Source organism: Chiloscyllium punctatum, chromosome 6, assembly GCF_047496795.1.
Source record: "Chiloscyllium punctatum isolate Juve2018m chromosome 6, sChiPun1.3, whole genome shotgun sequence".
NCBI lineage: Eukaryota > Metazoa > Chordata > Chondrichthyes > Orectolobiformes > Hemiscylliidae > Chiloscyllium > Chiloscyllium punctatum.
The window spans coordinates 27,949,790-27,970,506 of record NC_092744.1 but is presented as its reverse complement, the minus strand read 5'-3'; the positions used below and the strand labels follow the sequence as shown (position 1 = coordinate 27,970,506).

At 42.0% G+C, this 20,717-nt stretch overlaps 1 protein-coding gene across 8 annotated transcripts in view; it reads left to right on the top strand.

Annotated features, from left to right (window-relative positions):
• Positions 1 to 20,717, top strand: part of lpp (LIM domain containing preferred translocation partner in lipoma) — a 389,509-nt gene that overhangs the window by 316,159 nt on the left and 52,633 nt on the right. For all 8 annotated transcript variants that reach the window (XM_072572197.1, XM_072572192.1, XM_072572195.1 and 5 more), the window contains 2 exons: positions 4,041 to 4,236; positions 18,011 to 18,180. In XM_072572197.1, coding sequence (XP_072428298.1) covers positions 4,041 to 4,236; positions 18,011 to 18,180 — 366 coding nt within the window. The remainder of the gene's footprint in view (positions 1 to 4,040; positions 4,237 to 18,010; positions 18,181 to 20,717) is intronic.

Genomic DNA, 20,717 nt, shown 5'->3' with positions numbered 1-20,717 from the left:
GAAAAGCAATATGACTGTCAGTCAGGGGTTAGTGGGTGGCACTGCCTGAGTCATAAGGTTATAGGTTCCAGAATCTGGAGGGCAAAAATGTAGGCTGACATTTCAGTGCAGTACTGATGGAGTCCCGTTTGGTCAAAGGAACTGACTTTCAGGTGAGACATTAAACCACTGACATCCCTGCTCTTCCAGGTGGATGTGGTGGGATTTGAGTCAGTGTCCCTCTCAGTACTGATCCACGAACAGTCCACACTCCCTAAGTATGAACCTTCCCAACAGTGCGGCACTCCCTCAGTTCTGACCTTCCAACAGTGCAGCACTCCTTCAGTACTGACCCTCCAGAAATGCAGCACTCCTTCAGTACTGACCCTCCAGAAATGCAGCACTCCCTCAGTACTGATCCTCCAGAAATGCAGCGCTTCCTCAGTATGGCCCAGCCAGCAATGCAGAGCTTCCTCAGTATGGACCCTCTGACCGTGTAGCACTCCCACAGTACTGACCTTTCAAAAGTGCAGTACTCCCTCAGTACCGACCCTCAAACAGTGCAATACTCCCTCAGTATTGACCCTGTGACTGTGCAGCACGCCTTCAGTACTGACCCTCTGACAGTGCAGCACTCTCTCAGTAGTGACTCTGCAGCAGTGCCATGCTCCTTCACCTCTGACCCTGTGATAATCCAACATGCCCTCAGTACTGCCTGACAATAGAGTACTTCTTCAGGTCTGCATTAGGGTTTTTGCCTGAATTTTATGTACAGGGTGTAAATTGGACCAAGAATATGTGACTTTGAGTGAGAATGTTACCGACTGAGCCACATTCAGAATTTTGACAGGGCAGTGAGTTAGTAGAATCGATGGGGAAATAACTAAATATCCTCAAGAATTCAATTAAGTGAGAAAAACATAAAATTGCCTTTGAAACAAATGTTTTTGTTGATCACCCAGGTGGGAATTTGCAGTGACACAGTCGATGTTTAACACTTAATGTCATGCCTTTCTTTAAACTCTCCAAGTAGGGAGAGTTTATTGTCCTGCAATGTCCTGTCCATTGTCCTGCAATGTTCTCGTTGAATTTCTAGAAGCAATAAAAATAGCAGTTTTCATACTTTGGACAGATTTTAGTTTCAACTGTTTCATCTCATTAATGGAAACATGTTTTCTCAGCTTAACAACTTCTTATCAATTTCACAGAGTTTGAAATAACTTGAAACTGCATTGCATAATGGACGACATTACTGCCATGGTCAGCTCCCTGCAGTCCAATCCCCCAGACTTGGCTGCTATTGGGAATTGGGGAGAGGGGTCTCACAAAAGGTCAAATTTGCATCTCTGAGTGTAAAGGTTATACATTCCTGTCACACTTCAGAAATATGAGCATAATATTCAAAGTCAACTCTATAAGTGCAGTGATGAGGGAGTGCTGTACTGTCAGGATCAGTACTGAGGGAGTGCTGCACTGTCAGAGGGTCAGTACTGAGGGTGTGCTGTACTGTCAGAAGGTCAGTACTAAGGGAGTGCTGCACTGTCAGAGGGTCAGTACTGAGGGACTCTCTCGTACTTCTCCCCAACTCTCACTCTCTGCCACTGGGATCAGTTAGCTCAGCTGGTTTGCAAACAGTGTAGGTTCAATTCCTGTGCCAGCTGAGTTCACTGTGAAGGTCTTTCTCAAAGTCTCCCCTTACCTGAGGTGTGGTCACCCTCAGGTTAAGCCACCACCAGTTGTCTTTCAGTGAGAGAACAGCCTGTATGGGACTATGGTGACTTTCTTTACTCTCTCCTCCCACACGCACTCTCTCTCCTGTACCGATTATCCCATACTCTTCTCCCACACTGTCTCTCCCCTATACCCATTCTCCCGTACCCAGCTCCCACATATTCTCTCTCTTTCCCCTGTACACATTCTCTCATACCCTCCTCTGACACACTCTCTCCCTGTACACATTCTCCCATACACTTTTCCCACTCTCCTTGCATTCTCTCCCCTAAGACACATGGTGTCTTCCTGTGCTGTCTCCTCCCACACTCACTTGTGCAACCTGTCTCCTCCCATTATGTCTCCTTGCACATTCACCCCTCGCACTCTCTCCACCTGAACTCTCTCTCCCCTGTACTGTCACAACCCATTTCTTAACCCGCACTCTCTCCCCTGCGCTCTCTACCTCCATACTATTTCCCCCCAAGCACTCTTCCCCCCACAACACTCTCTTCGACCTCCCGCACTCTCTTTCTTTGTACTGTCTTCCCCCCTGCACTCTGTTCCCCCCCACAGTCTCTGCCCCCCCCATACTCTCTTTCCTCCTCACATTCTCTTTGCCCCCAACTCTGTTCCACCCCCCCCCCCCCCACATCCTCTTCCCCTCCGTGGTCTCTCCACCCTCTTACACTCTCCCTCCGCCCTCTCTCCCTTCACATTCTTCCCATTACACTTTGTCCCTTATGGCCTGTCCCTTGTGGCTAATCCTGTAGTCCATGCACTTGGATTCAGATCTCCCCTTGTTGCCCTGGAGTTTCCGAAGAATTCAAATCCTAATTTACTTTTTTTTTAAAAAGAGTTTTTGATGGAGTTGTGAGTGACATGAGCTGGGTCATGAAATGTACGTTTCTTTCAATAAAATATAACAGCCCCTTTAACAAGCAGGTTTGGGGAGATCTGTCTGTGGGTGTTCAGCCAGGAACAGTCCTAGGCAGATATTTCTGGGTCTCTGCTGCTGGGATAATATTTACAGCTTTGGCTGGCCTCCCCTGTTAAACCCCTGCTCAGCTGGTTTTCATTTCTAAAGTTTCTGATTCATCATTAACCCCATGAGTTCTCTCACCCTGATGGCATTCCTCAGCTTCATGCCTCCCCGGTTGTGTCCCTGGCACCACTTGACTGTTCACCTGACGTTGTAGTCTGTGGGTAATTGCCACAGTGCTTCTCATAAGCATCATCAAATACATAGAGCATTAAACCAAGGGAGATACTCGGACAGTCACCCCTTTTGATCAAAGAGATAGGCTTTAAAGAGCATTTTTTTCAGGAGGAAGGCCCAGGGGACAGTTCCAAGGCCTAGTACTGAGGCAATTACAAGTATGGCTGCCACTAATGGAGAAACTGCAATCAAGGATGCTCAAGAGGCTAACGTTGGATTAACACAGGCTTTGGAAAGTTAGAAGCAAGGCAGAGGGAATACCGCTGAGATAGAAATGTTACATTTAAGGAAACCTTAATGATTGCAGAGAGAGATTAGTGAATGACATTTTGTAAAAGTTAGGATACAGGCAATAGAGATTTGAATTACTTCTTTCCATCAAATGGCCCAATAGCATGCTTTCCCACCTATTTTCTACATTTCTATATTGCAAATAGTGGGCTCTTGGTGTGTGCAACTTGGTGGTGTGCTTCACACATTATAACCATTAGCACGCTTCACAAATACATTCCTGGCTGCAGATTTGCTCCTGTAAGGTGGTGGTGTGATAATGTTGTTGTACTCACAATGCAGATAATGTTCTGGGGACATAGATACCGCAATCCACCTCAGCAGTGATGAAGTTTGTTTTCAGGAAAAAGTCTACAATTAAAATCTCACCTAATGGTGACCATGTTACCTTTGTTGTAAAAACCCATCTGGTTCACTAATGCCCTCCACTTAGGGAAGGAAATCTGCTGTCCTGGCCTGGCCTGGCCTAGCCTACACATGACTGCAGACCCTCTGTAATGTGGTTGATGCTGGAATAGCTGAAGGGTACTAGGGATACACATCCCACAAACAAATAAGACAAAGGTTTTTAGGATGTCATAATATCGTGAATGCTGCAGATATATGAGACTTCTTGATATAAACAAATTAATTCCCCAGCTGATGATCAGGAGAAATCCCAAACATCACAGCACAAAAACTAGGAAGCTGCCAGCAGAGGTTAGAACTGTGGTGAAACCACAAACCAAAAACATTGGAAAATTTCAGGAATTTCCAGAGAATTTCTAAGAAGAATTTTTATTTTCTGAATTTAATTCAAAAGTGAATGAATGACCTCTAAACCTTTTTGCCTTCCTTTCAGAATGTCTACCAGCCTCCAGTTCCTGCTCCGGTTCCAGCCCCAGCTCCCGCTCCGGTTCCAGCCCCAGCTCCCGCTCCGGTTTCCGCTCCAGCTTCTGCAGTGAGCGCTGCAGGCATGAAACCAGAGGATGAGCTTGAACGTTTGACTAAGAGGATGCTGTACGATATGGAGAACCCACCATCAGATGATTACTTTGGTAAAGAACTGAATAAAGGGTTTACCTGATCCAAATCCAAATGAATTTCCGAATGTCCCATTCACTGCAATATTTCATTTACTCATGGGATGTGGACTTCGCTAGCACTTACTGCAAATCCTTAAGGCCTTAGGAAGGTGGTCAGCTGCCTCCTTGAACTAGTCCACATATCTTATGGGTCCCTAGAATTCTGTTCAGAAGAGAATTCTAGGAATTTAGCTCACTGACAGGGAAGGAACAGTGATATTTTTCCAAGTCTGGATTAGGTGTGATTCGGAGGGGATCTTACAAGTGATGTCTTTCCCATGTATTTTCTGCCCTAGTCCTTCTAGCCAATCATAGTCATGGGTTTGGAAGGTACTGTTGGAGGAGCTTTGCTAAGTTGTTGCAGGGCATAGAATCATAGAGTACAGAGAAGGCCCTTCAATCCATCAAGCCTGTATAACCAAAAATACACAGCTACCTACATGAATTCAACTTTACCACGCTAGGTGTAAATGAAAGGAATGAATATTGTAGGTGGTGAGTGGGATGCCAATTGGTGAGCTGCTTTGTTTTGGATGGTACCAAGCTTCTTGAGTGTTTCTGAATTACATCCATCCAGGCAAGTGACTGATTTGATTCTTGTGGATAATGGACAGGATTTGGGAGAAAGAAGGTGAGTTGTTGAATTCCCAGCCTCTGATCCCCTCTTGAGCTACAGTATTTATATGGCTTGTCTTCAGTTTCTGGTCAGTGGTAACCCCCAGGACATTGATAGTGGGGGATTTCAACCATGGTAATATCACTGAATTTAAATCTGAGATGGTCAGATCCACTGTTGTTGGGGGTGAGCAATATGTGATACTTGTGCAGTGCGAATGTTACTTTCCACTTATCAGCTGAAACCTGGATTTTGTTCAGGTTTTGCTGCATTTGGACGTGAGCTGTTTTGATCTGAGGAATCAAAAATGGCACTGAGTATTATGCAGATATCAGTGAACATTCCCACTTCAGACCTTCTAATGGAAGGAAGGTCATCGATGAAGCTGCTGAAGGTAGTTGGACCTAGGACTCTGGTGTAGGGAACTCCTACAATAATAGCCTTGGACTAAGATAATTGGGAATAGAATTAGCTTTATTGTCACAGGTACTCAAATGAGCATGGTGAAAAGTGAACACGTCGCCACTTAGAGCACCATCTTAGGTACAAAGGTCCCTCGGTACAGTTCCAGTTCTTAGAAAAATAGAGAAGTATAAAGTCCAGTATTGTAGATTTAAGGAATAACTTATAGAGTGATAGAGATGTACAGCCTGGAAACAGACCCTTCAGTCAACTCGTCCATGCCGACCAGGTATCCTAAATAAATCCAGTCCCATTTGCCAGCATTTGGTCCATATCCCTCAAAATACTTCCTATCCATATACCCATCTAAAATCTTTTAAATGTTTTAATGTACCTGCCTCCACGACTACTTCTGGCTGCTCATTCCATACACGCACCACTGTCTGCTGAAAAGGTTCCCCTTAGGTCCCTTTTAAATCTTTCCCCTCCATCTTTAAACATATGCCCTCTAGTATTGGACTCCCCCATCCTGGGGATAAAACCTTGTCCATTTCCCCTATCCATGCCTCTTATGATTTTATAAACCTCTATAAGGTCACCCTTCAGCTCCATGCAAAATAGCCCCACTCTTTACATCTCTCCCTATAGCTCAAACCCTCCAACCCTGGCAACATCCTCATAAATCTTTTCTGAATCCTTTCAAGTTTCACAACATCCTACAACAGGGAGACCAGAATTGCACACAGTATTCCAAAAGTGGCCTAACCAAGATTCCAACATGAATCTTGAATCCCTGCTATTTGCCATGCTAGGTCACAAACCAATCTAAAATAAACTAAAATCCATTTGTGGAAGAGCAAGGCCTCAACATGACCTCCCAACTCCTATACTCACTGCACTGACCAATAAAAGCAAGCATACTGAACGCCTTCTTCGCTATCCTATCTACCTGCGCCTACAGTCTCAAGGAGCTATGAACCTGCACTCCAAGGTCTCTTTGTTCAGCAATACTCCCCAGGATCTTATACACTTCATGGTAAGTCCTGGCCTGATTTGCATTTCCAAAAGCAGCACCTCGCATTCATCTAAATTAAACTCCATCTAAATTAAGCTCCATCTGCCATTCCTTGGCTCATTGGCCCATCTGATCAAGATCCAGTTGTACTCTGAGTTAACCTTCTTTGCTGTGTATAACACCTCGAATTTTGTGTCATCTGCAAACTTACTAACCATATCTCCTATGATGGGATCCAAGTCATTTATAAAATGGAGGAAGAAAAAGTTCAGAACAATGGTCTTCCAACCCAATCCATGCTGACACCTAGGCTTCATTCCGCACCGGGCCTTGACTCTAGACCACACTGGGCTTCATCTCAGAGTTCATGAAGCCAGGAAATCACTCTGGAATCATCTGGAGACAATAAGACCATGCTCCTTCAACAACCGTAATCATCTTCCTTTGTGCTAGATATAACTCCAATCAGCAGATTTTTCCCCTTGTTTCCATTGATTCCAGTTTTGCTAGGGGTCCTTCAAGACACATTCAGTCAAATGCACCTTGACATCTAAAGCACACACTCTCCATACTCTAAAATTAAGCTTTTTGTCCAAGTTTAAACCAAAGCTTTATTGCGGTCAGGAGCTGCATGTCCCTGCCAGAATTCAAAATGAGCAATTTAGCATTTCCATCCAAGGCCAGTCTTATCCAGATTCTTAACTACCTTAAAACTAACCCTGTCCTTCTCAGCAACATTTTTTCTATGCAGCCATTCCATTCCAAGGACTTCACAAGTCTGTCCTTTGCATAGTCAAAAGTGAAATTAAAAGGATCTCTCTCTAACAACGGGCATTTCCCTTGAGCTTAAGAAAAAGACAAATTTCAAATCTCACGAATGAATCTTGAATCCCTGTTATTTGCCATGCTGGGTCGCACACCAATCTAAAATAAACTAAAATCCATTTGTGGAAGAGCCAGGCCTCAACTATTGTTTTTAAAATAAATCACTATGGTTACCAGTTAATAACTCATAAACCAGAAACTGAAACTCACAACAAATAACTTTAAAAATTATTGATATAAATCCCACAGTTCACATCACATAATCATCTATCAACATGTCTCCTGAGGTTTGACTAGGTGATATCAACCATGATCCCATTTAATGGCAGAGTGAACTGATGTTCCAATTGGCGTACTCCTGATCCCCTCTTTTGTAAGCTTAGTGACAGAAAGGCAAGAGGTGTTGGAGTATCAGTGCACATGGAGATGGCATAGAGGCTGCAAAGAGTCATGGGGGTGGGCAGACACGTAGAGAGTAAGAATGATCATGAAAGATAGATAGATGGGCATCGGATAGCACAGGGAGAATGAGCGGCTATTGGTGTTGATGCAGGGCATCAGGCATAAGGAATGAGACATTGAGAGGATGAGGAAAATTTTATGTTTTAATCTTTACATTTAAACTTTGATCACAGTATCAGATTCCCCTGGCAGACTTTCCACCCCCTCAGGAAACTAGCAACTTCTTCCCCTTCCCAGGTCACCTGTCCTGACTCCCAACCTAGCCCACATCACCAAACTGAAAATGAGAAGTGTGGACAGACATTTTTAAAGGTCAATGTTAAGATTTCTACCTCTCAGCACACTCAACCCCAGCATGAAATTCTGGTCCAATATCTCGATTTATGAAGTCCAAGATCTCACTCATTCAAAATGTCCTGCCATTTGTAAAGATTGATGAATGTGAACTCTAGGTTCCTCTGTCCCAAAACAATCTTAAGAACTCTGTCATTAATTCTGTGTTGTGTATCCTTGTCCCTTCTGCTACAAGGCATCACCTCACATTACTTGGTATTAAATTCTGTCTGCTACTTGTCTGCCCATTCTGCTGATCTATCTCTGTTCTGTTGCAGTTTATTGGTATCCTTTTTACTTTTTTGCCACTAAGTTCTACCCTATATTCCAAGATTGAGATCATTAATATATTGAAGAAATTATAGTGGTCTTGCACGGAGCTTGGGAAGCATCACAGTGAAACCCCTGTCCCCAGTGTGCAAAACAACCATAAAAAATGACTCTCTGCTTTGTGTCCTGGTGCCAAATTTTTTTATCGAACTTTGGTCCAAACATTCCATAAGCCTCAATTTTATAATCAAGTGTTTTATGCAGTAGCTTGTCAAACACTTTCTTAAAATCCACATAGATAAATCCACACAGTGGGCGGCACAGTGGCACAGTGGTTAGCACTGCTGCCTCACAGCGCCGGAAACCCGGGTTCAATTCCCACCTCAGGCGACTGACTGTGTGGAGTTTGCACGTTCTCCCCGTGTCTGCGTGGGTTTCCTCCGGGTGCTCCAGTTTCCTCCCACAGTCCAAAGATGTGCAGGTCAGGTGAATTGACCATGCTAAATTGCCCGTAGTGTTAGGTAAGGGGTAGATGTAGATGTAGATGTAGGGGTATGGGTGGGTTACGCTTCGGCGGGGCGGTGTGGACTTGTTGGGCCGAAGGGCCTGTTTCCACACTGTAAGTAATCTAATCTAATCTAGTAATCTAATCTAATATCTTCCATTGCATTCTCTGTAACTTCATCAAGATATTCAGTTTAATTTTTAAAGCACCTTTTAAAAATCTGTGCTATCTCTTGTTAACTACCTCAAACCTCCCCAAGTCCCTGTTCAGTTTTTCTCCCCAACCAAGATTTCCAAAGCCTTACCCACCAAATGATGTTATGCTAACAACCCTGTTGATAGAGGAATAAGAGCTTCTTAAAAATAAAAATAAAGTGGGTATTCTCCTGTAGAAAGCAATTAATAATCTAAAATAAGGAGATGACAGTTGAATTAAACAAGACATTTTGCATGGTTTTCACTATAGTAGACAGATAACCAGGGAAGTAGAGAAGGATTTTAATTAAGTAGTGGGGGCAAGGGATGAAACTTGGGAAGCAATGATCATAATATGACTGAAGTTATATTTAGTTTGAAGGAGAGAAGAGGGGTCCAAGACTTGTGGGCACATGTAATAGTTCAGAAGTAGAAAATTAGAAAATGGAAAGGAGGGAACAACTCAAAAAGTTACAATTTCTAAGAGATGTGATACTAAATAAATTGATGGAGTTGCAGGCTTATGAGTCCCTGGGTTCTGATGGACTTCATCCTAAAGGTCTTAAAAAAGATTTGGCTAGTGAGATAGTTGATGTATTCGGTTTAATGTTTTCAAGTTTCCCTAGATTTAGGGAAAGGTCTATTTGATTGGAAAATAGCAAATATAACTTTTTCTCGAAAAGAGTGAAAGAAAGGAGGAAACCAATTGCTAGTTAGCATCTGTCACAGGAAACATATTAGAAGCCATTATTAAAAATGTTACATCAGGGAGAACTGGTGAATGTACTGTACTTAAATTTCCAAAAGGCATTTGGCAAGGCACCAGATCAAAGGATATTACAGAAAAAACGCTCATTGCGTATGTGCTAACATGTGGTCATGGATAGAAGATTGACTGACTAATAGAAAACAGAGATAAGCAAAAAAGAGTAACTTTCTGAGTGGCAAGATGTAACTTGTGATGTGTGCAGGAGTCAGTGCTGGAGCCTCAACCTTTTGCAATTTTAATAAATAACTTGAATGAAGGGATGGATGGTCTGACTACTTAATTTTTTGAAGACACAAAGATAGGTAGGAAAGCAAATTGTGTCGAGGACATGTGGAAGCTATAAAGATAGGTTTAGTGATCGGGCAAAGTTCTGGCAAATGGAATATAACATAATGGGAGAAGATGGGAAATTGTCCATCTTGGCAGGACGAATAAAAAGCAAGCATATTATCTGAGAAAGAGAAGAATCTGAGTGACCTCATGCATGAAACTCAAAAGATTAGAATGCATTTACATCATGTACTTGGAAAAACTAATGGGATGTTATAATTTATTGTGAGGGAGATTGAATACAAAAATAGGGAGGTTGTGTTTTAGTTACACAAGGCACAAATGTGACCACATCAGGAGTACTTGCACAGTAATTGGAAGAAGGCTGCAAAAGGAGGAAGTTCAGAGAAGGTTTACTGTACTATTACCTGGAATGAGGGCTAGTGTTATGAGGAAACATTGCACAAATTCAGCTTGTATCCATGGAAGTTTAATCAAGGACAAAATTATCAAATAATGTTATGATATGGTTATGAGCTGGTAACTGTCCATCTAATAACTTGTGAGATCTAGGGCACTTACTAAGAAAAGAAAGCCCTGAAATTCCACAATTTTGAACAAACACCAATAAAGTTTCTGGTACAATTTAGAGCACTCTTCAATGCAATCTACACTATGTGTATATGACTTCTTTCTAACATCCAGAATTAACACAAGGTAATTTTGTGAAATGGGCTGTGATCAAAATCCTACAGCACACATCAGATATCCCTCCCACAGATTTTTCTGTAATGCCACCTCCCCACCCCTCTCAAAGAATGTGGTAAAATGGTGGGTCATTAAATCTCATTATGCCTCACAAATCTTCACTTCCACTGATCTGGTTTTGAAAAGAGCAGCCCATCACGGACTGTCTCAGGGGTTGCTTGTGCTCTGGTAAGTCACCCTCCTGTCCTGGGTCAGCACTCCCTTGGACTCTAAAGCCTGAACTCTAGCACATGTTCACCAGCACCACTCCAGCCTGTCACTAATTACTTCTTTCACCAAGTTAAACTTATCCTTAGCTTTTGCCTGAGCTCCAATCTTGCTCAGTTACATCCAGTAAGTACTGATAACAGGCTTTTCAACTCTGAATCAGCTATACTGAGCTATTTGAGAGCCACCACACTTCCAAGACCTTTCCTTAGCCCTGACTGCAACATCAAGCTGCCTAATAATGGCCAGAACTTGATCTGAGTCCCAACAGCACATAAATAACCAACCTCTCTTAGGATTTAACTCATTGTCCTCTACACAGAGCTTCTGTGGACCTTCCCTATAAGGCAGTGAAGTATCAGCACCTTTAACATAGAGTGCAGTCTTTATCTCTCTTACAACTCACTGACCTTCATTCACTGTCTGTTGGCTTTTAAACTGCTCTGATCTACTGAACACCTTGCAAGAGACCCCTCCCCAGTTGCTGCGCTCCAGTGAATGTTGCCAGCTAGCAAATTCGGAGCAGCCTGACCAATGAATGTTACTAACCGTAAAGGACTGGGTTTCTCAGTACAAAAAGAATTGATATTAACTCAAGGATTTCATCACAAGAGGATGGTTCCTGTTGGGGGAAGCTGGGGTCTATGGGAGATTACTGTTTAACAGTCGTATGGAGAGCTTTTTTCTCACAGATACCAATGACTGTTGGCAGTCTCTTCCTGAGAATTTGGTGAAAGCAGCGTCTTTAAATATTTTTAAGGCAGATATTGATAGGTTCTTGATAAGCAAGGGGATGAATGTTTGTTGGGGGCTAAGTGGGACTGTGGAGTAATCAGGTCAGCCATGATCTTATTGTATTGCATGGTACGAAGAGGGGATAAGTGACCTACTCCAGTTCCTAAGTGACCTGCTTCAGTTCCTACATTGTATGTTGTCAGTTGCTGGGGACTATTCCTGCATTTTTCTTAAATACTAACAAAATATGCAGATGCTGACAATCTGAAACATAGAAACATCACAAATAGGAGCAAGAGTAGGCCATTAGAACCTGCTCCACATTTGTTATGATCACAGCTGATCCTCGGATGCTGCCTGACCTGCTGTGTTTTTCCAGCACTACTCAATAGCCTATTCCTGCTTTTCCCAGATATCCTTTGATCCCTTTAGCCCCAAGTGTTCTGTACCACGCTTCTCGAAATCATGCAATGTCTTAGACTCGACTGCTTTCTGTGGCAGAGAATTCCACAGGCTCACCGCTCTCTGTTTATTGAAGTTTCTCCTCAATTCAGTCCTGAAGAAAAACAGAAAATGCCGGAAATGCTCAGTAACTCTGGTGATAATGATGGAGAGAGGAACATTTATGTTTCAGGTCAGTGATATTTCACCAGAGCCCTCTAAAGCAAATGAGGAACAGAAGATTTCCTCATACATCCAGAATCTGGGATCAAACTCAGATTCCAATGATCAAAGATTTCTGTACGTGGTCCCACAAATCAACATTATTGTCAGTTGTACTGATTGGTGTCACTGAGTGAGAGTAGATTCACAAGTGACCGTGCATGCTATTTGCTCATGTACAGTGCTTGATTGACATTGAAGGAATGAAATGTTGGGCAGTTCTACATAATTGATCTGAAATACTACTTTTCTACTCAGTCTGCAATTTGAAAACCTACTGTATAGCTTTAGCACAGTGAGATGAACCGTTGGGAGTGACAGCGCTCCATCCAAACATCCATGTGTCGATATTGTACAATTTGTTTTGTTGAGACAAAAATGAACATTTTGCTCTGGCAGCCTCGATGAACCCCACAGATTACAGCGCTCTGCCTGTACACTGGGGATGTTGTAGTCGGGTATGCTGGACTGTTGTTTAGCTCATATCATTCCAAATGCTACAATTTCAGTGTTCCAATTATTTTTTCAAGAAAAGAAAGACTCTTCCTAGGTTTGGCAGAGCCCCTGCGTTTCCAGGGAGAGGTTTCACTGTTTGTCTGTTTATATTATTGGAGAACAGCACCATCTCCAAGCGGCTGAAATAGCCTGGCTTTGTTCCATTTTTAAATCTTACAATTTTAAATCTTACAGTTGTACACCACAGACGGAGGCCATGTGGCTGTGCTATGCTGGCGTTTGTAAGAGCAATTCTGGTATCTCCGTACTCCCCTCTTTCTCCACAGTCCTCAATATTTTCCGTTATAACAATCCAATTCCCATCCTAAAGTTTATTTTCAGACTTCTTTCTTCACTCTTTCAAACTTGCTATAGAAAGAATACAAAAAAGATTTATTGAGTTATAAGGCTGGACCTTTCTTGCCTGGAGAGTAGGAGGCTGAAGGGTGACCTGGTAGAGGTGTATAAAATCATGAGGGGCATAGATAAGGTGAATAGCCAAGATCTTTTTCCTCGGGTGGGTGAGTCCAAAATTAGAGGCCATAGGTTTAAAGTGAGAGGGAAATATTTAAAAGGGGCCCGCAGGGCAACTTTCTCATACAGTGGGTGGTGAGTATATGGAACGAGTTGCCAGAGGAAGTGATAGAGGTAAGTATATTTATAGCATTTAAAAGGCATCTGGACAGGTACATGGATAAGAAAGATTTAGAGGAATATGGGCCAAATGGGACCAGATCAGTTCAGGAAACCTGGTCATCATGGTTGACTTAGGCCGAAAGGTCTATTTCCATGCTACAGGACTCTGTCACTCTATAGGCAGTGTATTCAAGATAACGAAGGGAAGGAAAAATAATGTTTTGCCTCCCATACAAAGAGTGGCTGGAATTTGAAAGTGGAAGAGCTATGCTTTAGTCATTCAGAGCTGTGGATTGACCCAACCAGGAATAAGTGAACATTCACTGGAATGATGTTAGGGCTAAACATTTAAACCATTACAAAAGGTCACATCGACTCAGTATTTTCCTTGAGTTTCAAAAATTGACAAGTAATCTAATTGAACTATTTAAAATCAGAATGTATTCAATTAAGTGAATCAAGAGAAACTATTTACGCTAGTGAGAGAAGTCCAGGACAAAGGGAATCATTTAAAATTACATCCACTGTTTGGGGATGAAATCGTGGAGCATTCTTGAACGCAAAGAGTCGTGGAAATCTTGAATTAACCCCCAGACATGCTGTAGATATAGGTACGAGTCAGTTGAAGTTTTCTAAATGGAGAACCTGTATGGACAGAGATAAATTGTAACAAGTAATCAGCCATGTACTTTATGGATCATCTTAATCGTGGGAAGGAGGTAGAAGAAGAAATATGCAAGCAAACTAGGGAAGTTAGTAAAAGAAAATAAAACAATAATTATCAAAAGCTTTAGTGACCCAAAATGAGTTGGCTAGAAAAGCTAAGTAAAAGGGGATAAAAGATTAGATTTTCAAGCTATGTACACATCTTTCTAGCCTAGATATAAAAAGTCCAAAACAGAGGAATTGCTACTCAGTCTGGTTGTGTGGAATGAGTCTGAGTAGATAAAAGAAACATCAGGAGGGGAGCACTTAGTGGCCATAATGTAATATTATTTAAGATATTGTCAGGGAAACATAAGTATAAACCCTAAAAGCTGATTTTAGGGTTTGAAAGTAAAACTGGGAAAATTAAATGGACAATAATGTAGATCATCAATAAAGAACACAAAACAATGTAATTGAAGTCAATGAATGAACCAACACAAATGAGATAATATGGATGAAGAAAGAGTTAAGGGAGAAGTTATGGGTAAGGGAAAATATAAATAAGTGGGTAGACAACAAGGAAACACATAAGCAGAAAGAATGCAAAAAGTTACAAACAGGTAAATACAAATTCAAAGAGAATCCACACATATTAACATACTACCACGTTCCTTGTAGGCAAAAGGAATTCATCCATATGTTGCACTTTTGTCTTGCAGTTCCTGCTGTAGATAGTAACAGACTCCTACCACTATGTGTAGGCAGTAGAAGGAGTGAATCGTGAATAAAGTGAATAAAGCATCAAACAAACCGCATGGACTTAGATGGTATCAAGCTTCTTGATTGCTGTTGCATCAGATTCAGGGTCAGATCCCCATGGAGAATTGAGAAACTTTGAGCAGTCAGGAGAGAACACACAGTATATTCAGCCTCTTACCTGCTCTTGTGGTCAGGGTCATGATTTGCTGGATTCAGTTAAACATCTGGTCAATGGTGACTTCAAAAATGTTGTTGGTGGGAAAATAGTTGAGTGGAAAATAAAATAAAGTACGAACAGGGAAAAGTATTAGGCACCCTGCTGGAAGCATATACAGGTTATTATGGGTTATGTGCAAGGAGGTCAGAGACATGGAAGGAGGCCTGAGGCAGAGAACATAAAACCAAGGAAGTGATGATGCATTTGCCCAGCATTTAAGTTTATCCATAGTTTTATTATTGAGAACAAGAGTTTGCTTTATGGAGCTTCTGTTACATAAAGAACATTTTGGAACATTCACAGAAAGAGTACAGCACATGGAGAGTCAGTGAGGAATTGATTAGTGCAGATTTTGTCAAAGACGTATGTTTGACAAGATTTTTAAAGAAGGAATTGCAAAAGTATTAGGGCACAGAAGGAGGCTGGTAGCTCCAGCTTTTCAAATAAGCACCTGTACCTCCTGCTGGTCTTTCTTTCCTCTTCAAACTATTTAGCAATCAGAAAGAATCCTTTATAATCTGGAACACATCGATTACACCCTAACCTTTTTAACTCTGGAGCTTTTTCTAGACCTTTGAACATTATTTCACCTCAAATAATCATCTGGTGCCCTCCTGAGTGCTTCAACTGATTACGCCTCCAACACATTTCCAGGCACTGCATTCTATAACTAACTACTTGTTGAGTGAAAAACATGTTTTGTCACCTCACATTTACTTCTTTTGCAAATCACTTTAAATCTGTGTCTGCTGGTCCTTGACTCTTTTAAGAATGGGAAGCTTCTTCCTTTCCACTCTATCCAACTGGCTCATGATTTCAAAAACCTTTCCTTGGCCTTCTTGTTTCCAGGGCGAACAGCCTGCACTTCATCAATCCATCTTTGTGACTGAAAGTTCTCATCCCTGCAGCCATTCTTGTAATCTCTTCTGCACTCTCTGCAATGCGTTCACATCTCCTATAACATGGAACTCAGAACAATACTCAGAAACCTTGATTGAAAAATGGAGAGATCCAGAGAGCAGAAATCAGAAAACTGAAGGATCTACTCTGGTGACAGGAGGAAAAGAATATATACTTGGATATTGTTTGTGTGAAACGTATTAGAACAGTAACAGTGTCACACTGGAGAAACGTAACTCATTTTCCACAAACTTCATGCTCCAGAGCATGAACTCAGTTTTCTAGGCTCCCTCAGTTCTGAAGAAGAGTCATATTGGACTCAAGATATTAACTCTCTTTCTCTCTCCATAGATTCTGCCAGACCTGCTGAGTTTCTCCAGCACTTTCAGTTTCTATGTCAAACATTCGTAGTATTTTGCCTTTAATTAACTGGTGGTCTGGTCATTTCTCACCAGAGTTGAGAAGGTTAGGGGTCAATATCATCGATGTGTTCAGATTATAAAGGGTTCTTCCTGATGGCAAATTGTTTAAAATGAAAATTAAGAAATATTTCATTTGCAGCAGCAACTTGCAAAATAGCTCACTGGCAGAGATTTGTCAAAGCTCAGCCCAACTCTTTTAAATGGCATCACATGAACGGTATTTATTGCCCACCACTAATTGACCGGGAGAAGGTGATGGTGAGCTGACTTTTAAATCAAAGGGTCCCACAATACCATTGGGAAGTGATTTCAAATCACTATAAATGCCGGAGGAAAGATCACAGAAGCGCTTCATAGGAGGCTCCCAAGCCCTGAGGATGTCACCTAGACAGGGGACGAAACGTCTGCAACACAAATTCCCAGCTCGGCGAACAGAACCACAACAACGAGTACTGCTATCTTGACCCAGTAACACAGAAGGAAATGGGAGATATTTCTGAGTCAGGATAGCTTGGAGGGGATATATGGTGTGCCATGTATCTGGCACCCTTCTAGGGGTAGTGGCCATGTGTTTGGAAGGTGCTCGGGAGCCACAGTGTATTACTGCCATGTATCTGTTAGCTGGTACATTCTTTTGCTATTTTGAGCTGGTGGTGAAGGGAGTGCATATTAAAGGTGGTGGATTTGGTGCCGGTGTAGTAGGTTGATCTCTCCCGGATGGTGTCAAGCGTCTTGTGCATTTTTGGAGATGCACTCATCCAAGCAAGTGATGAATATTCCATCAAACTCCTGATTTGTGTGGACAGACTTTGGGGAGTCAGGATGAGAGTTAGTTACTATACAATACCTGTTTTGTAGCCACAATTTTGATATGCGTAGTGCAGTTCAGTTTCTGGCCAATGGTAACCGTAGGTTGTTGATAGTGACTGGTTCAGTGATGGTAATGCCATTGGACATCAAGTGACGATGATTAGATTAGCTCTGTTTAAAGATGGTGATAGCCTAGCACTTGAGGCATTAGCATAACTTGCCACTTGTTACCCCAAACTAGGATATTGTCAGAATGATGTTTCATGTGTACGTGAACTGCTTCAGTATCTGAGGACTCATAAATAGTGCTGAACATTGTGCAATCTTTCATAAGCATCCCCCACTCTGACCTTAGAAGGGAGGGAAAGTCAATGATGAAGCAGCTGAAGATGGTTGGGCCTTGGACATTACCCTGAGGAACTCCTGCAGAGATCCTGGGAATGAGCTGATTCACCTCTAAGACTCACAATTGTCGTCCGACGTAATCTTCACAAATGAAGCTCACGGAAACAACAATTAGATAACGAGCACATAATTCTTTTTTAACCGATGTATTTTGAGGAATAAATGTTAATGTATTGACCAGGACCTTGTGGGAATTGTCTAATTTTCCATTTCTCTTGAATTGTGCAGAGGGCAAAGGGGGCCTCGGTTTAATATCGCATCTGAAATACAGCTTCATGGTATAACTAATGCTTCAGCATTTACCCTGAACAAAACATGTTAGTACCTGTACATGACTGGCAATAACAAATAGAATGTCTTAATTATTCACTTGTTTCCTCCATCTGATGGCCAGGATTTATTCTGGATTCTCTGATTATAGGCTGCTGTAGCCGTTGTGGGGAGAGTGTTGTTGGAGACGGTGCAGGCTGCACTGCAATGGATCAAGTCTTTCATGTTGATTGCTTCACCTGTGTAACATGCGGTCACAAGCTCCGAGGACAGCCCTTCTACGCTGTGGAGAAAAAATCATACTGTGAGCCCTGCTACATTGTGAGTATTACAACTCCTCGTTATTACACACAAGAGGGAGGCTTACATCCCAGCTTTAAATAGCAACGAGTTGACAGATCAACAAACTTGGCATTGACGATACTAGCTCTGTTGCTCAATACTAAGGGTTCCTGGCATAAAGAAATCTGCTAGTCAGACATCTAGGAAAGTATGTTTTAGTCGGTCAGTGAAAAGAAGTTTCATTTTGTTGAAGGTTTTCACCTTGCACTCATCAAGCCAGTTTGCAAGAAAAGCAATGTAAGGAGAAACTAACCTTTATACATAACTAGAGAAAAGTGCTGATTAGTCGACAAATAAACTCTGATTGGTAGAGGAATTGCCATGAAGAATACACCAGTTAATGGTATAACAGTTGATTGCCAAGCTTAGTTTAAATTTGAAACCAATTTGACTTTTGTCAGTGTATTGCTCGAAGAAGTGATAATGTCTATTTGTTCAGTTGAAACTGTTGCAGTGCATTTAATTTTTTTTCTATCTGCGAAGACAGGGCCCTGTGTATTCATATCTGGAGTTTCCAGTAATCACAAGTGTGCCATTCTGTGATCTCTGACATCTCAAAACTCTCTGAAATCTCTAAATTCCTCTAATTTCTGGCCTTGTGTGCATCCCACATTTTAGTTTGACTTTATTAGCTCCACTATTGGCAACTGGTAAAGCTCTAATCCTTGAAATTCCCTCTTTATACCTCTGCAAATATACCTTAAGTTCTCCTTTCACGCACTCCTTAAAACTACATTTTGACCAAGCTTTTGACGATTTACCTTAATATCACTTTGTGTGGCTTGATGACACTTTTTGCCTTCAATACACTCCAGTGCAAAGCCGTGGAAATGTTTTTGTACCTTAAGTGTGTTTTATGACAGCAAGTGGTTACTTTGTTTGTACCTCATCTTCCTGGGTCTGCAGGCACAACATGTCTGCATGTGGCAGAGTCCACAGATTGTGCATTGGCCTTCTGAGTCACCTGAGAACCCATCAAACCCAGAGTGGAAATGTCATCCTCATTGTCAATCCCAAGGATCTGCTGAAGAAGAGGTTGTTTGCTTTGAAAACGTCATACTGACACTCACTTTTGATTTACAGCTTTTCAAACTGAGTAGGTTTTTTTATTTACTCATTCATGGCACATGAGCATCTCTGGCTGGCCCGCATGTACTGCCTGTCCCTTGAGAAGATGGTGGTGAACTGTCTTCTTGACCTATTGCAGTCTACGTGATGTAGGTTAATCCACAATGCCATTAGGGAGGGAATTCCAGGATTTTGACCCAGTGACAATGAACGAGAATCATAGAACCATAAAATCTTTATACTGGAAACCAGAAGAAAACAAGAGTCTACACTGACCCTCCGAACAGCATCCCATCCAGACCCACACTTTTCCTACAACCCTGCATTTCCCATGGCTAATCCACCTATCCTGCACATACCTGGATACTATGGGTAATTTAGCATGGCCAATTCACCCAATGTGCACATTTTTGGACTATGGGAAGAAACCGGAGCATCCAGTGAAAACCCACGCAGACACTCCACACGGACAGTTTCTCAAGATTGGAATCGGACCTGGATTCCTGGCACTGTGAGGCAGCAGTGCTAACCACTGAGCCACTGTGCTGCCCTGAAATGGCGATATATTTCCATGTCAGGATGGTGAGTGACTTGGAGGGGAACTTGCAGGAGGGGAACAGTTCTTGTCCTTCTAGAAGGAAGTAGTGGTGGGTTTGGAAGGTACTGTGTCAAGATCTTTGGTGAATTTTTTACATTGCATCTTTTAGATAGTACACACTCCCGTTCCTGAATGTTGGTGGTGGAGGGACTGTTTCAGTGTCTGAGGAATCGCGAATGGTTTTAAACATTATACAATCACTAGTGAACATCTCCACTTCTGACCATATCTTGATTAAACATCTTTCACAGGAGCATAAATCAGACAAAATCTGACCCCAGGCTACACAGGGAGATCCTCGGGCAGGTGACCAAACATTTGGGCAAGAGTTAGCTTTAAGCAGTGCCTTAAAAGAGAGAAGGAGAATGAGAGTGATTGAGAAGTGGAGAGGGTTAGAGTGACTTTGTCGTCCAGGCACCCAAAGGCACAGCCACCTACGGTGGAATGAAGGAGGAGGCAGTGAGGTTGTGTAGGACAACAGCACTAGAAAAATACAGAATGGCTGTATGGGCAAGATTGATTGAAGTAGAGAGAGGATAGGTCATTAAAGAATGGATGATAATTTTGAGTTCTATAAAAACAAAAACACCAATTAGTGTTGGAATTTGGAAGATATTTCACACCGTTTCCCTCCATCCCCCAAACCAAATACTCATTTCCCACATACTTCATCAGGGAAAGTGTCCAAGGGCATCGTAAGATCCTGGAATCAAAAGTATTCTGCAAACATTCCAAATTAATTTCCCACCAAAACAAAATGCACATTTAAATTAATGACATCGCTCTGACTGCTGAATTTTGCAACAAAAATGTTTTTATTGAAAATAAAAGTATTTGAATCGAGGCTATT